Source organism: Lagenorhynchus albirostris, chromosome 20 (genome assembly GCF_949774975.1).
Source record: "Lagenorhynchus albirostris chromosome 20, mLagAlb1.1, whole genome shotgun sequence".
Classification (NCBI taxonomy): domain Eukaryota; kingdom Metazoa; phylum Chordata; class Mammalia; order Artiodactyla; family Delphinidae; genus Lagenorhynchus; species Lagenorhynchus albirostris.
This window is the reverse complement of record NC_083114.1, coordinates 45251029-45268589: the sequence shown is the minus strand read 5'-3', so window position 1 is coordinate 45268589 and position 17561 is coordinate 45251029. Positions and strand designations below refer to the sequence as shown.

Here is a 17561-nt window from a genome sequence, read left to right as displayed (position 1 = left end):
ACATCTCCCTTGCGGCTTCTGTGCTAGCCTCTGAATCTTAAGGGTCTCTTTGTGTTTGAATATTCACATAATCCCAGATGCTGCCTCTCCCTCCAGGGAGCTACTCCTTAACCCACTTACCTTCTCACTGGGTTTGGAACCTCGAGAGGTCCCAGAGTTATTCCTCTTGCCCATGGCACAGAGTTGTTTCTCTAAAGGAGCACAGAGTAGCTTTCTCTAAGCTTCCTTCTGGACGACTGCCTGTGCTGCTTCCGGGGTCATCCAGATTGCTTGTCTTGGAATACCCCCTTCTGAGGAAGCGGGCAGGCAGCATGGTACAGGGAAAATGCTTTCTGGGAAGATCTGATTCAGAGTCCTACCTTTGACTCCATGACCTTGAGCAACTTAAACTCTCAGGATCTGCTTCCTCATTTGTGTCCTGGAGACGGCAATGTCTGTCAGAAATTGGATGAGGAATACGTTAGAGAACATGTGGGAAGTCCCCATCACAGTGTCTGGGACATAAGGGGTATCTCAAGAGAACGGGCCTTTACAATGGACTCAGCTCTGTCTCTTCTGTGAGGCCCTTTTTATCATAGGGCCTTCCAGACATGATGTCCTTAGTATGAATGTCCTATCCTTATTCCTGGCAATGGGAAGACTCAGTCTCCAAGCTTCTTCAAGCTCCTCCAGCTTTCATTTTTAAAGGTGAAAGAAGATGATGCTGTGTTCCCCCCTCAGCCTTGGCCTGTGGAAGTCTGACTGCCCACGTGCATGTGTGCACAGCGGTGTGTCGAGCTATATAAAGAGCAACTAAAGGGCACCTACCAGGGAATGAAAATGACTAGGGGAAGACCCACCAGAATGTGCTGAGTGCACTGTTTCCTGCTGCTCTGAGTGGCTCTTTAGTTAGGTTCAGGGCAAACAGTTTTTAAAAATTACTTCCCTGGTGGTGCAGGGAAGTAATTTGGTGGACTTCCCTGGTGGTGCAGTGGTTAAGAATTTGCCTACCAATGCAGGGGACACGGGTTCGAGCCCTGGTCCGCGAAGATCCCACATGTTGAGGCGCAACTAAGCCCGTGGCCACAACTACTGAGCCTGTGCTCTAGAGCCCGTGAGCCACAACTACTGAGCCTGTGCTCTAGAGCCCGTGAACCACAACTACTGAAGCCCGCACACCTAGAGCCCATGCTCCGCAACAAGGCACCGCAATGAGAAGCCTGCGCACCGCAACGAAGAGTAGCCTCTGCTCACCACAACTAGAGAAAGCCCGCGTACAGCAACGAAGACCCAACGTGGCCAAAAATAAATAAATAAATAAATTTATTAAAAAAAAAAAATTAGCTTTTTAGGAATCATTCAGTGCCTCAGGAATTCTTAAATAACTGTTTCCCTGGGCTTCCCTGGTGGCACAGTGGTTAAGAATCCGCCTGCCAATGCAGGGGAGACGGGTTCGAGCCCTGGTCCGGGAAGATCCCACATGCCGCGGAGCAACTAAGCCTTTGTGCCCCAACTACTGAGCCTGCGCTCTAGAGCCCGCGGGCCACAACTACTGAAGCCTGCACACCTAGAGCCCGTGCTCCGCAACAAGAGAAGCCACTGCGATGAGAAGCCTGAGCATTGCAACGAAGAGTAGCCCCTGCTCGCCACAACTAGAGAAAGCCCGCACACAGCAACGAAGACCCAACGCAGCCAAAAATAAAATAAGTTTATAAAAAAACAAACCAAACCAAAAAATAAACCCTGTTTTTCTTTCAACCACTTATCCATTTTTAACTTTTAATGAAATAACTGCAACAGCCCAGGAATGCTTTTCAGACTGAGCAGGTAGTTCCTTCCAGAGTCCTCTCCTCTTTAAAGGCAGTTGTGGCGTCCAGGCTGGGATGACTGCATGCCTGGAGTTTTCCTGCTTCCTCAGCTTTGGTGCTTTGGGGGAAATGGATGTAGTTACACAGCAGGGGCGTTTGTTCAACAAAGTCTGGCGTCTAGAGGAGGTGGTCTCCTTCCTTGCTTGTGCCTGAAGTAGACAGAGAGGTCGAAGCCAGGCAGGAAAGACCACAGGACTCTGTCCTTAACGAAGGGTATGGAGTCTCCAGCCAATTTCAGAAAACCTGCAACCTCTCCGTTCCCAGGGCAGCTGCCTAGCTCTCTATATGGCAAGGATTGGTAATTCCGGCCGGATTTCTGAAGAAAAAATAAAGTCATTGGAAGCACTAGGCTTCCAACTTTAACCAAGTTAGCCTTGGGAGCTGGTGCTGTCCCCCTGCCTCGGGCCTGCGGTCTCTAAACCTAACAGTTCTAACTGGCAGCCTTGGATTTTGGTACGGTAGCTGGACTGGGGTGTAGCCTCAGCTATTAAAATCAAAGGAGAGGAACTCAGTGCTCCCTTGGCATGGCTGGAGAAAGGCTCTTCCACAGAAGAAAAAGCCTCCCTTTCTCAATGAATGCAGTGAGCATGGCTGATGGGCCCTCAGGACCGTCTTGTGCATGGTTCTTGCGTGCCCACCGCAGCGTCCAACTCCCGAGAGAGGTGCTCAGTAACTTCTCTGATGAGCCAGAGCCTGAAGGGGTGACTCTTAATATCCCTTAAGAGACCAGCCAAATCATGAGGAATTTGGCCTCTGCCAGTTGTTCTTGGGGAGGCTTCCTCACACTGCAGGCCTTAGTGTAGCTGAGCGCAAGTCAGCTCCCCTGAGAGGTACTGTAATGAAAGGAGAGTGCACCACAACGCCATGTTTTTCCAAGTGTTACCCATTTATAAATAAGTACATTTGCTTTCATACATACAGTTCATTGTACAGATGGCGATCTGTATACATGGGCAGGAAACTGCATTCATTTAACTTTTCACATCTATCTCACACAGCTCACATGTACAGACAATAAAACTGCTCAAGCAAGTACAGCAAAGGAAAACGTCTTTCCTTATACACAGGGGCCTAGATGCCTCTGTTGGGTGTGGGACATCCCCACTGCACGAGTTCACAACTGTGTGGTGTTCAATATATCAGGATAGAGAACAAACATGCATTGGATAATATACTGTACAGAGAAAGTTCTTTACATCTGAGTTATAGAAAACCTAAAGGAAAACTAAGTGCATTAAAGCTTTTTCCAGCAAGTGTCTTGAAAGGACAGCAAAGAGGAGGAAGAATCAAAATCATATTAGTACAAATCACTCTTTAATTGTAGACTGTACATGTCTGTACTAATTAAAATCATCTTGGATTTGGAGGAGACAGAACAGAGACAAAGATGCTATGCTGGATGGAAAGGAGGCCATGCCTGAGAATGGCACCTGCCCTGAGCCTGACGAGGAACTGGTCCCACTCAGCAGGAATCAGCCAAAGAGGAAAAAAAACAGAAACAAAAACAAACCAAAAAACCCAAACCAGAACAGGAAGTGTAACTTACAGAACTTCCAAAATAACCTGTGAATGAAGTAGAGATCTGGAGCCAGCATTTCTAACACTTTTCCAGTAAGTTGGTTCACAATAAGGCAGGTACATTCAAGTACTGAATTTTCCAGAATTGACTCTCTGTCTGGTCCTGGGGACCAAAGGGATTGAGTTGAGTCCCCCTAACCAGGTGTTCTGGTTAGCGATTAGGCAAAAGAAAAATCCAGCCAGCAAGTGCTACAACACAGCCCGCTAAGCTCCTTCCTTTCCACAGACTAGGTGGAAAAAACGAGAGCAATGCCGGCCTGCACCTATATGCATCCAGCTAACACCTGACAGGTCAGCTTAGTCGAGATATCACAGAGTCAGCAGGAAGAAATGAGAGGATATGGGTGAGGAAACACGAAAGTAACACTTGATTTTTGGTGTCCAATTACGCATTCATTTGGTACTGACTTTCAAAGCTCTGACTGTGGCCATCAGCTGGCCACAAGCATCTCAGGGTGGTTCAGCTGCTGTGAGGCATTGGACACCGAAATGCAGGTTACCAACACTTCAGCCCTTGAGTGGTCTGTGTTATAAAAGTTGATGAAGTCCCAGTGATTATTCAAGTAGCTCTGCACAGTGGCTCCACCAGCCCCATTGTGCTTGTGTCCAGGCCCCCAGCCAGCCACCTCTTCTTGGGAGCAGCCAGAGCTGAGTTCAAGGCATTGCATGGTGAAGGTTTCCATGACACGTCTTTGTAGGTAGCTCCTACCCCTAAGCCCTTTGTTCACTGTTGTCAGTCATGGTAGCTGCTGGTCAGTCTGGAATTCCTAGAGGAGAAGGAGAGAAAGCCACACACCCCCCCAGTGCACACGCAACCGGGTGGCACAGGCCTGGTGTGGGAGCAGCTGCAGGCTGCCTCTGCAGGGTAGCTTCTCGAGAAGGGGGCAGCCCCGGGACAGACAGGCAGGGCGGGCGAGGCTGGGATGGGGTGGGTACATCCTGCCCCCTGGGGAGCCTGTTCCATTTTGTGGCAAAGATTCAGCAAGCAACTGGTTTTGTCCAAGGCAATTCTGCAGGAGAAAAATAACTATCTTTGAATCAAACCATCCAACCGTGACACCTCTGGAGTTATAAAAGTTGGAGGCCGAGAGGAACTGAGAGGGATGCTCCTGGGGAAGAAATGGGTCTTCTGCACACCCATTCATCCACCAGAGAAAGGGAGCTCTGGTCAGCCTTCCCCCAGCCTCTGCCTGGCTGAAGGTCCAAAGCAGGAAGTGTTCAAAGAGCTTATCTCGCCACATCTGGCACAGATGTATGAAGAGCCCTTTCCAGGCCTTTGTTCCCTCCTTCTCGAACCCTCTTGAGCCTATGAGCCTGTCTGTTGTTGGCCTGGATGTCGCTCCTCCAGAGATGCTGCCATTCTCTGCTACCAGACAAGCCTGGTGCAGAGCCACAGTGACACCTAGTGGTAAAGTATGGTGAAGCAAGGTGACATCCACAAAAACCCACTGTCTATGACTAAAATCTAAGGAAAATACTTATGGATATTAAATTAGATACTGATTAATTTTTCTGTTGGGTACATCTCTGGAATATAAAAATACCAATATTTAGAGAGGGGGTTCATAAACTACTATACAATATAAGGGCCGAGAATACCTTTCTCTAAGCTGTTCTGTTTACAATAATCCAGGCTTAACTAAATTAGCAAACTTGTTACCTCTGGACAACGACCTGGGGTACTGTACATGATTCTAATTAGTGGAATTTTCCTGAGCCTTCGAGTTTAAGTTAAACACATCTAGAAAGAAGGGCACATGGGAGAGGAACAAGAAGGGTTTGTGCTCTATTAACTTGGGACTTTTAATAGCGCACGTCTGCAACCCGGACAAGATACAACAGCAGATACAAAATGGTCTCCATTTTGTCCATGCCAAATTCTCATGTTACACAGGTCTTCCCTTTACTTTGTAAATAAACATTAATTTTTAATTGTTAATTGTGTGCCTTACTGATCCAGTAAATAAAGTAACCATGTCTCAGGAGTCCCTAAGAAAATTGCTGGAAAAGCACTTTAAAATCACGGCAAATATTTTTTTGTATTTAAAAACTCTTACTCTTTTTGATGCTTATATACAACAGTTATTTCTTGTGCTATAAATGTTGTGATCCACTGCTTGCTTTCTTTCCTTTTTTTTTTTTTTCCCTTGAAAAATACACTAAAAGACAAGGGCGGTTTTGCTATTTTCTAATGAAGACATTACTCACACTTAAATATCCAGTATTTATCAGTTACAAATTCAAACAATAAAGTGCACCCATTTAAAGACATGATGTGATGGGAACCCATTAGTGCAAGAATTCTGGGTGAACGGAAGGTAGGATTTGGTGAGAAACCTATAAGCTGAAGTCTGTCACCACTGTCTCCATTTCAGGGTGATGTGAATTGGCTGAGTGGAACTTACCGGTTTCATGTGAAAAATTCCCCCCCCCCCCACCTGAAGCCAGACATTGACTGAGCAAGTGCTGCCTGGGGAGGAGGCATCTCTAAGGTACAGCACTGAGATCGTCCCGTGGCAGTGAAGTAGCAAAACAGGGCACAGGCAGTCTGCTTACAAGGAAGAGCTTTGTCTCCTGCTCCAATAAGGTCCAGTTGGCAATTTTTAGTCAAAAACATCGGGCGCCCAGTAGTGATATTCACTCCCTCTTACGATGGCTAAAAAAGAACTGCATCTTGACTGTTGACAGTTTAGTGTTTTGTCCAGTAAGGCATGGACCCTAAATCTGTCTGTCCTAGAAAATTCTAAGAGACACGCTCGGGAGAAGTGGCATCAGTGGTGTATTTGTAAAACTACAGCACCTGCTTGCCCACTCACGTGAGTGCAGGTGGTACGTGTGGTGTTCCAAATAAACAAGGGGCACTTTTCTAATAAACACTGAGAAATTTTCAAAATGTAGCAGCAGCTCCTCAGTGAGTAGTAGTTAAAAAGGGTAAGATGCAAAGAGCCCAACAGGGCTGAGATCTGGACCAAAAAAGCTGAGAGGCTGCTGGGCTCCTGGCTGTAGGCTGATGCTATAGCTGTACATTTCACCTTCTTGATGAGAGAGAGAGAGACACTGATGTCCACTCTGGGCTAGGTGAGTGGGAGATAGTCCTTAAGCATCAGAGAGAGTGGACAGAGGCTGGGTCTCGAGTTAGCCTTGCTGTTGACTTCTAGCACAGGACACACATCCTGGCCTGTTCCAGGCTTGGGGGTGGAGGGGTTCATCTGTTTGGCAGAATCTAAGTTAGTAAAGAAGTGTTTCTGATTTCAGCTTCATGCTCCCCATGTCTTAACGATTCTTTCAGAGGACACTTACTATCACAAACAGGTCTGGTCACATCTGGATTTTTACTCAGGAAACCTCCCTTCCTGTAGCCCTTTACTAACAAGAGCAGAATGATTCCTGGTAACAGTGACCGAATTCTCTTTTGTTTACTTTTAGTTGTTTAGTTTGTTAACTTTAAGAGCTGATGTGCAGTCGCTACCAGGCCTGTGCTAAGGCTTCGATTTCAGTGTTCTTGCCGTCCCTCTCATGCTGGCCTCAGTCACTCAAAGGACCGGTTAGCAAAGGGCCACCAGACACAGGAGATGTCTGGAGGGTGACTGGATCAGAAGACTTGCTGTCTACCTTATGTGCTCCTACCCAGGGCTGAAAGGGGTCTTTCTTCACCCGGAAACACTTTGCTGTGCCTGGCTTTTAAATATCAATCCCCAAACACTCCTACCTAGAAAAAGAAAAGAGTAAACAATTCCTGTAATAATAGATAATGAAACAATAGACCTTGAAATGGAGTTAGACAACATTTGCCATGGAATGCAATGGCCCTGGGTGCAAGCTCTGGGAATAAGTCTCACCGTCCCCAGAGAATTCAACTTCCTTCCCCCAAAACCAATTCTTCACTATACCATCTGGGTTTAAAAAAAAAAACAAAAAGAGGGCCAGTAGAACAAAATCTGGCTCTAGGCAAAGATCCAACTTAACAGGATTTACTACACCAGGCAACCTCCGGGAAGAGAATGCTTTTTGAGGAATACGATGCTCAGTGACGTATCAGAACCCAAGAAGTAGATTTCTCCAAGACAGATTTTCTACAGCCTTTCACTGAGAATCCAGAACAGTCTATGTATTTATTTATTCTCTCCCCCACCCATGGAAAATCGGTAGCTTTTAATGGTTAATTTGGCTAAAAACGTAAAGAATAACTCAGTGATTTAAAAGTATGCATGATTCTCATCCAATTTCCTCGGCTGACTGGAATATTTAAAGGGCTGGTTGTTTTCTCAATGTTCCTAAAATGCCTCTTGGTAAATCCATGTAGTGACATTTCAAATAACCGCATTGGTGCTTTCTTATTTCTTCTCTTTCTCCTTGATCCTTTACCCCCAGAGGAAGACCAGCGATAATCTAAACGAACATTCTAGACCGGATGGCTGCAGGGAGCTGGCGGTCCAGGGGAGGAGACCATGGCACAAGAATGCACTGGGGCTGCTATTTGGATAACACTGGATAAGAATGCAAAGGCAAAGGGGCATCACACTCTTTCTAAAGTTCCTAGAAGAAAACGAACAAGAACATCTTATTTTTGTAAAAAAAGGAGAAAGACGTTTTACACAACAAGAACATCAGTGAAAGCGATTGTCTCCTGGAAAAAGCTGACCAGTGTGTCTGATCTCCCTGGGTTAAAGCACACGGCACAACAATCTCCTCGTTGGCATCTGAAGAGAGGGAGAGAGCGTGTGGCTAGGGTACAGACAAAAGAAACCCAAGTCCTGGCTCCCCGGAGGCCAGCTTCCCAGTTGGCTGCATGCAAAGGATTTCGGCATGTGGGCTGCCACCTCTGAACACCACGCGGAAACTACATGAGAAATTAAGCCAGAGAACTACCTCGAATGTGGAAACCAAGCCTGAAAATGTGCAGTGAACACATAGGGGTCTCACTCCAACACACGTCTTTTAAACATTAGACTCCACAAATGGTCTCTTTGGTTTGATAGGGGACGTCTGCCCGTGTCGAGAGTCCCGGGACAGCTGCCTGTGCAGGTTGTCCTGGTACGCCTGAGCCACAGGGAGGGTCCGAGCCACCTTCACGTCGGGGTACGAGGAGGCCTGGCTAACTCTCTCCAGCAGGTCTCCACGCGACCCGTTAGCCAGCATCCCATGGGGGCTGTAGTAATCGTCCTCCAGCAAGTGGCCGTTCTGTGCATTGTTGGTTTTGTTATAAAAGGCAATGTTGCTGATGGATGACGGTGGGCTGAAGGACTCAGGCTGAGGCAGGTTGCCTGGAGACGTAGGACTGAGAACGGTATCCACTGATGACACTGCCCAGGTCCGATTCTGCTGGTGAAGGTGGGGGTACTGTTGAGTCCGGGCTGTTTTATCTATGATCCCCATGAATGGTGTGGTCCTGGATCGGGTGGGCTCACTAGGGTAACCTCCCTGAGTGGGAGACACTGGCGACAGCTCGTCACATGACCTATCGTATGCCGGTTTCAGTGGGATCTCCATTTGTTGAATCGAGGAAGATGGCCGGAAGGTAGGAGTTAGGTTGGAGGCGGATGAGATACTATTGCTAGATGGAGAGAAACGAAGGCCTACGCTTTGGGAGTGCAGCAATGGCCTGGGAGTTGGTGGGTGGGGTTTGATTTCATTAGGGTTGACACTAATAGGTCTTCTGATTAAATGTGACACATCGGGGGAACCTAGTTGGCTGGAGGAACGCTCCAGGTCTAGTTTTGAGTGACAGACTGGGTAATAGGATGCGGACTGGCTACGCCCAATCTGTGGTGTCTGGCTGTATCTCATGCCACCTCGATAGGCGGAGGAAGGTCGCTGGGGAAGGTCTTCTTTGGTCAACCCTCCGTGCTGACAGATGGCGCCTGCACTCAGGCTGGCCTGCACATGCTGCACGGGTCTCCCATCCCCTACAATCCCCCCGATTGACCCTTGATAAACCAACCGGCTCTGACTTACTCCTATGTCTCCTTGTGAAGACTGGTATTTACCAGCCATCGAATGGGCCACTTGGCCATAGGCCCCTGTGGAGATGACAGTGCTCGAATGAACTGCTGAGCTGGGCTGGTTGCTTCTCACGATCTGCGCTTTGGCCGGCTGGAGCCTGAGCCCTTGCTGGGGCACTGCCACGGGAAGCTGGGGCATCTGGTAGGGCCGCTGGGCCATCTTGGATAATGGAGATTTCGGTCTGCCAGGAAGCTGACTAACATTTGTTTCTTGCTGATAGCGCACGGGGGAGCCTGACTGGGATCTATAGACACTCATGCTTTCCGCGGGAGGGCTGGCCCGATACTGAGGGCCTCTGCGGAGAGGGGACGGGGGAGGGCTCGGGTATTCCTTGCCCTGCCCTCCCACAGGAGGGGGGCTGAAGCGGTAAGATCCTCCCTGATGAGCTGGGGAAGTGTGCGGGGGACTAGGCCTGTAATGCGAGTTCTGGTGAGTTGGAGAAAGAGCGGGTGAGGTGGACTGATAGCTCTGCCTAGTGGGAGAACCTACAGAACTACTGGACCGGAAGTCAAAAACCTGGTGAGAGCCGAGAGGCGAGCTGGAGACATAGGCCGCGTCACGGTGGGCCGGGGAGGGGGGCGGGCTCTGGATTATCGGGGGCCCCTGGCTGGGCCGAGCCTCCGTCTGGAGGCCGATGGACACATTCTCAACATCCTGTTCCAAGAACTCCTCCTCGAGTATGTCCTGCACGGAGTAGATATCTTCATGCTGGGGTTCGGGTTCTGTCTCTTCCGGTAACTGCTGCTGAGGCTGCTGCTGTGCCGCCGGCGGCTGTTGCTGCATCTGCCGACACTCCTCCCCCACTCTCAGCAGAAGCCTCTGGATCTCACGGTTGTTTGGACACAGCTTGATGGCCTCGTTCAGGTCCTCTAAGGCTGCTGCAAACTGTCTGCTTGACAAAATGTAAACACAGGAACTGGAGTTATTCTGAATCAACAGGAACCACCAAGAGCTGAGAACACGGTCACTGTTTCAGAGAACTGTTAGCGTCTGGGGGCATCTGGGGGGCTTTGGTTTCGTCTGATTTGTAAGGAAGGAAATAGGTAGGCGGTCATTCCAGAAGAGTCCAGAATGATTCCCTAGCCAGTTCAGCCTCCATCTTCCCTCTGGCCTCTCTGGGATCAGTGGAGAAATGTCCCCATTTTGTCAGTCCAGCGAGGCCCTTCAGGAAGTTTCTCTCAGTGTCCAAATGCACACCAGGTAGTATGAGGGTTGGGTGGGGTTGTCATTTACAGGGCCACTGTCAATTAGCTTAGGAACAAAACAGTAACTACAATATTTAAAATCTTGCTGATCCAGCAGAATTTTTTCTTTATATTTTAGCTCCAATTTCCAGGCCTGTTCCATCCTAGGCAAGAACCCTGTCCTCTGCCCTTTCTACCCCTCGCCCCACAGCACTGCGGCTCCTCCATTCTGCTACATCCAAGCTGGGCAGGCATTAGGCTTGCTGACGAGGAAACTCAGATTCTAGTCTACAGATAAGGACACAAACGGTCAGAGATACTCCCGTCCTCTCTATTAACCTTGCCCAGAAAAGGGGCAATTGGCCTTGTGGGGAAGGAATAATCCAAGGGGAAAGAGAATTTGACAGTCAAGCTTCTGTAAGAACTCTGTTGCCCCAGCTAATTAAGACTAAGATCACTGCCACCGTCATCACTAGACTTAACCTGGGTTTGATTTTCAGGACCACATGCCCCCTGGTCATAGCTGTGAACCTGAAGCAGTTCTTTTACAGGCAGAGTTGGGGAGAAGGGCAGGGCGCCGGGCAGGAGGCATTAAGGACAGTGACAAGTTATCTAAAGATCACTGATGGCAGTTTCTAGACCTTTCTGGAGGCTTTCCTGCCCACTGGCCAAACCACAGCAGATGGGGCATGAGAGATGGGGTTTCTCTTGGGCCCTCTCAGTCCTGGCAGCAGGACCTCCTGTCTCCATGCATGTGTGGTGTGGTGCTGGGAGGGGTGGGTATGGGAGAAGGAGGCTTGATCCCACCAGACTTGAGGAGAGCCCCAGGAGGAAGACTAAATGATCCAGGGAATCTCCCAAAGGCCTGTAAGAAAAGAAAGAGGGGCCTGTGATATATGCCCATCCTACTTTCCCCTCTAAAAGGGCTGGGAGGATATTTTGCTCAAGTGACCTCTTCTTAAGCCACCAGTGTCTCTACGCTATCTGCTTTGGGGGTTAAAGAGCGACTGAGATACGGCAGAGGCTTCTGGGAAGAAGGTGCCATTCTCCAACAATGAAAAGGCAGTTTTCTCCCAAAGGAAAATGCTCTAGATCTCCACAGCCCCAAAGAGCTGCCAGCTGTACGATGCGTTCTGTGCGATGGGAGCCGTCCCCAAAGCTTGGTCCTGCGAGTCCTCGGGGACAGACATGGGGGTCTGTCCGGTATGCCCCCGGATGGTCTACGTTGCCTTGGCCAGATTTTCAGAAAAGAGAGCTCTTGCTTCTCACCCTCTCTCTCTCTCTCCTCACCTGCTGCTGCGTTTTGCCCTTGCTCTTGCATAGTAAGCTTCATAAGATTTCGGTTTCAGCTCCAGGGCCTTAGTAGCAAATTCCTCCGCCATTCCAAAATCCTGTCATTACAATAGGTGTGCAAATGAGTCATTGAAGAGATATGAAAAATAGACATCTTGGGAATAAAACAGATTATATGTACATTTCTTTGACATTTATGGACGGAACACCTGGGATTCTTGACATGCCTGGCATGGCTCTAGCCACGTGGCCCAGACTGAAAGCTCCTTCTGCCTTTTGCCCTGTGTGGCCCTGCAATGGCTCACAGGAATTCATCTGCCCAAAAGTATGAAAATATTTTTAATTTGTCCTCTTTCTGCCTTTGCAACATAGTTCTTTCTGGTCCAGAAGCCAAATGTCAACCCACTGAAGCTCTTGAAGCTGGAAACCCAAACTCTCGCTGCACATGCGTATATGAGGCAAACACACACGTCGACGCCTCGTGTGTGCCCTCATCCTACCCCCCACCTTCCTGCCGCACCCACTATTCCTTGGCTTTAAAGGGATGAGAAGTAAGTCTAGGAAGATGGGATTTGTGTAAAAAAGAAATGACTGGCTATGGAGACGGGATGGAGGAGGGACGTCAGACAGGCTTGCCTTCGATTCTCTGCTCCGCTTTGTAAGCCCTCGGGGTGTGTTGTGTGTTTTCTTATCCATACGGACCTCCCAGGTAGGATTAAGAGCAATAAAGCATTTGAAAGCTCCATACACAGTCCCTGGCACACAGGAGATGCTCAATGAACGGTAGTGTCCATTCTGTTTCATAGAGGCTTCTCTGGCCTGCTCCTTCTCTTAACTTGTTCCTTACTTAGGAAACATTTAAAATTTAAATAATAATAATAAGACAAGAGAGAAGACTGGCTGTCACTGGGGCCTGTGCTGTCACCTCATCTCTTAATCACTGAGGCTGCCTGGAGGAACACGGTCCCATCTGTCCTCATTCTGAGAAGCCCTGGGAACAGGAACCAGGGAAACGAAGCCATAGTCTTCAAGACACCCTTACATACTAAACTAAAGGGGAAGGTTTTCTCCTCTTTTACTATCAAAGCCATAGTACAGCACAGTAGCCTCTGGTTACACTTATGAATCCTAAGGCAGAACAAAGGTCCTGGGGTGGAGGTAAAGTTGAAAAAAAAAAAATTAATGGGCAACTTTCGACATAAGACGACAGACTTCAGGCGGTCCTGGGAGGTGATTAACTGTTTCTGATCCAACGTGGAGCTACAGAGGAAGTGTTCTATTTCATAGCATCAGCTTCCAGCTCTACTGTTTCAACCTTTCCCCTTCATTTTTTCTTTTGGGACAATCGTTATTTCTGGGAAGATTATAGAGTATTTTTAAGAAGCAGACTATTTGTGAGGCAAAAAGGCAGCCAGCAGGTTGGCAGCAGCTTCGGAGCTTTGTCTAACTCTTACTAACTGGAGGAGACCCTTGCTGCTGTTTCTTCTGTTTCACGTAAGAACCTCACCACCTTTCCCGGAGAACCTCTCCCACATCCCCGCTCTCCTCGGCACCTGGGAAAACGCTGCCTCTTAGGGCATCACGGTGCCCTCTGAGATACCCAAGTCTATTTATCAGGGTGCTCTTTTCATTGCCATCTAAAGATGGATGATATAAAGGTCACTTTTCCAGAACCGACAGCAGATCTGTTGCTACTGAGGCTGAAAGCTCACTTCTGTGCACCTGAGTTCTCTATCCCTTTATTCAAACATTCCTGTTTGGCCTGGATTATTTTTATCTCCTGAGGAACCATGAGACCTCAGGCTAGTGGATGTCAGAGATGCCTGACATGATCCTGGCTATGCCCAGGATCTGAGAGAGGGTTCTTGGCCCAGGAGTGTCTGCAGGTCAAGGGAGCAGTGCCTGAGGCCATCAGAGGCTGTATCTGCAAGGCAGGCAAGAAGGACCAAGGACTATTTAGGGGATAATAAAGGACCAGGAGGAGTTCTAAGACTCCCTCTGTGACAAGAAGGGACATGTCATGTTAGAATAAAAGGACGAAGAAAGAAGTGAAAAGTTGAAGATTAGCCTTAGGAATTAAACCTTGAAGTTCATGGTCCTGGGCCCTCTTTCCAGCCCTTCCTTAAATGACTAGGGGGTCTACCAGTAAAGAAGGGAATGACTAAAATTTGTATCTAATTGCATCTGGAATTCCAGTGACCACTGCTCTCACATTTTCCCAAAGACCAGAAAACTGACCTGGGGGCAGGGCAGGATGATGATGGCACTCCAATCACTTTCAGCAGGAATTAGGAAAATTCAGAAAGCTACAAAGTGCCCACAGGATTAACTTTTTTATCGTTTGAGGTACGGATTGTACTTAGACTTGATTTCTTTCAAATTGCAAATGTCAGTGCTCTGTGAAGGACAACCAAGTTCCAAATGGGGCAGACAAGGATTTCAGGGGCCTGGTAAAAGCCAGTGCATGACACGGACCGTCAACTTCCAGTACTGCAGAAAGGAGCCGGGATGAGAGGGACTTACGTTCATTTTCCTGCGACATCGAGAGAGGTTGAGGAGGAGAGACACTTTTAGTTCCCGGAAGGTTTTCAAGTCCTCACCAAACCCTTCTCTAGGGAATTTCTTCAGAGCGTACTGGTAGCGCTGGGCAGCTTCCTTTACTTTCCCTTTCTAGTGGGAGCACAAGAGAGCAAAACACAGTTGGTCTGCTGAGCAGCTGAGGAGGTTTGCCCCCAATCCCTTCCTCTCTCCGCAGTTACTACTAAGGGTTAGGCCCTCCCAACACCAGCCCTGACGGTGAGAGCAGCAGGGTCCAGTCTTTTCTACTGGAAGCTCACCTGGCAGGTGAGGGGTGACGAAGGGGATTCCCAAGATACAAGCCAGAGAAACAAAGTCTTGGCGTATGAAAGGCCTGGGACCCCAGCTTCCCAACTGGACTCCCAAGGAACTGACCTTGTTCATTTCGAAGGAGGTTTTTCCCGACCTGATCTCCCTATAGGACACATAGCATTCCCCAGTCCCAATCACTCCAAGGTTATTACTACTTCTTTACATCTGTTTTATCTGGAAATTCTTTTTGTTCCACCTTGCCAGTCCTCTACAAGAGGCCATTCTCCTCCTCACAAAGGATGTGGGAGCTAAAGCAGTCTAGCTGTTGCTCCCCTAATCTCATGGCATAAAAGAATATCAATGAGTCTTCCCCTGTTTTTCGAAAAGGCATGGGGTAGGGTGGTGGTAGACAAGTGAAATTTAGAATTTGTGATTCCATCTGTGTCAGAGGGATTTTCCAAGATGAGGTAAATCTGTGACCCACCTAGGGAACTGGTCACAGGGGCCTTGAACTTTTCTTACATTTTGCATCTGAAAATCTATAAGCTGAGCCCAGAATGATGCAGGAGGCATCTCACACTGTTAGCTGCCCTTTATCCACTCCATTCTGTCTGTATAGTTGCAACTCCAACCAGGGATCCTGATCTTTTATTTTCTCTTTAGACCCTTTCACTGAGGATAGACTTGGGAGTCTTCCAAGGCAGAATTCTGGGTAGGAGCAGGAGTAGCTCTGCCTGTTTAGGAGGTAGGACTCCTTGTCTTAGGGTGCCACAAGTTATGTCATGAACAGGGCTGAGATTCTTGACAGCAGTGCCACTCTCGAGTCCATAAACATGACACCCTGAGAGGCCCTTCTTTGAAGTCATGTAAAATCATGGCTGGGTCAGAACTCAAGTTTCCTAGAAGCCTAAGAGTCCTAGATTACAATAACTCTCACTCAAAGGGTCTTTGGGAAATACAACGGTACTCCCAGGAGCTCTGTATACTCCTTACACAAGGCGGAAGTAACGTGCATCACAATCATTTCCTCATCTTTGGGCCTGGGCATGTCTCAGTGACACCCGCTGCCAAAAGTTGGGCCGGATTTGTATTTACTTTAGGAAAAGAAGATTCAGCTAATCTTAACACAATGAGATAACTCTGACATGGGAAGTTCTTAAGGGACTTCCTGCAGCCCATGGGAGTTTGTGTGTGTTAGGGATATGCAGCCTTCAGCTTGAACTGTGAGTACAAGAAGACTTCATACCTTTTTTGTTGTCATTTCAAGTAAATCTTGTAATTGCTATTTGTCTTGGTTTCCTTTCCTTCCTCAGGGATGCTGATAAGCTATTATTACTACAGAGTTTTAAATCTACATATATATTAAATATAAAAGCTAAGGTTGATGCCTCTTTCCCACAGACTGGAAATATCTGCACTATATAACGTTTCTTTTACTTGTCCCATGGTTTCCAGGCTCCAATGAACAGATTCCATGTAGAATCTACACATCTGCCTATTAGTGACCAGGTAAGACCAGGTCTTTAGGTCCATCAGCTGCAGGCATGTGCAGGCTACTCTTGCTCTCTTGTTGAGAAAGCAAAAACCTGGGGTCCTCAGCTTACGAGCCCACCACCGAAGGATGGCACTGCCTCTAGAACCAAGGGTGAGACCTACCGAGACTTCGGGAGATTCTACAAGGAGAGAACAGTCAGGGCTGTCTGGAGGACACGGTTCCTTCCTCCGCTCACCTTATAAAACATGTCCCCCTCTTCCATCAGCTTGCTCAGCAGGATGATCATGATGTCTGGTTTGGAGGTGGCCATCGCCCATGTGGCTGGACCTGTAGTGTACAGGATGCATGATGGGTAAAAAACTCATACAATGTAAGGGTGGCAGGAAGCTAGGTGAAAAAAACACCCTTGGGGAATTTCTGCTGAGAGAACAACTTGCTCCACAACAATGGCCTCATCTTTTAGAACTGGGAGTGTCTTAGTAACTCCCACTGCCAAGAAGCTGCGTTGGATTTGTATTCACCTTAAAATAAGAATGTTTGAACTGTCTGAGTTTGCACCACTGGAGGGCAGCAAAGCCTGCGTGTTGTATTTGGGCAGGCGATGGCTTATTTTGGAGTTATTTTAAATAAGGAAATTGGGAGAAAGGGTTTACATTAAATGTCACCATAAGATTTTAAAAATCTAAAAAGGGTAATTTATTTCAGAATCTGGGACTCAAGAGCCCCAGCTGTTTAGTCTCAATTTTTAAATACGTTCTTTGCAGAAGGGAAACCATGAAAGACTCTAAAGGTTCCCCTAATCTGTAAGTACTGAATAGGACTCCTGGGATTCATGCTGAACCAGGAGCACGGTTCCAATGTGAAACAAGCCAACATGACCGAGGACCACTTTACCCACAAAGAGAAAGAAAAGGTTAACTCGATTAGTTTACGGATGCCTGAATTATTTACCAACTAGGCTTTTCAGGGTTAGTTATCAAAAGTTCAAGTTATTCTCTACAACAGTCATTAAAAAAAATCTTCTTTTAAGGTGAAGTAAATTAAAAGATTAGAGGTGTAGGGAACTCATGCAGGCTAAATCAAAGAGGAGAAGGCAAAGCTGATCAAGCCATCAGACCACGCCTGATGCTGACAGCGGTGAAATATACCTCGTGGGCGACTCGGTAACGTCTGACAACCTTCAAAGAAAGGAGAAAACAAAAAGTTGTAGGAGAGGAAAAAAAAATGGATGAAGGTGAAAAAAAAAAAAAAAAAAAGAAGGAAAAAGCAGCGGTGAGAGGCAGGCAGCAAAAAAGCCAGCATATCAGCCAACCCTTGTCTACAGGCCTGAGG

At 47.7% G+C, this 17561-nt stretch overlaps 1 protein-coding gene across 1 annotated transcript in view; it reads right to left on the bottom strand.

Moving 5' to 3' along the window:
• Positions 1–2712: 2712 nt before the first annotated feature.
• Positions 2713–17561, bottom strand: part of TANC2 (tetratricopeptide repeat, ankyrin repeat and coiled-coil containing 2) — a 361552-nt gene continuing 346703 nt past the window's right edge. The window contains exons 24-27 of the mRNA XM_060133247.1: positions 16465–16556; positions 14429–14575; positions 11903–12003; positions 2713–10317 (exon numbers count right to left, since the gene is read on the bottom strand). Of these exons, the coding sequence (XP_059989230.1) occupies positions 8364–10317; positions 11903–12003; positions 14429–14575; positions 16465–16556 (2294 nt within the window). The 3' untranslated portion in view covers positions 2713–8363. The remainder of the gene's footprint in view (positions 10318–11902; positions 12004–14428; positions 14576–16464; positions 16557–17561) is intronic.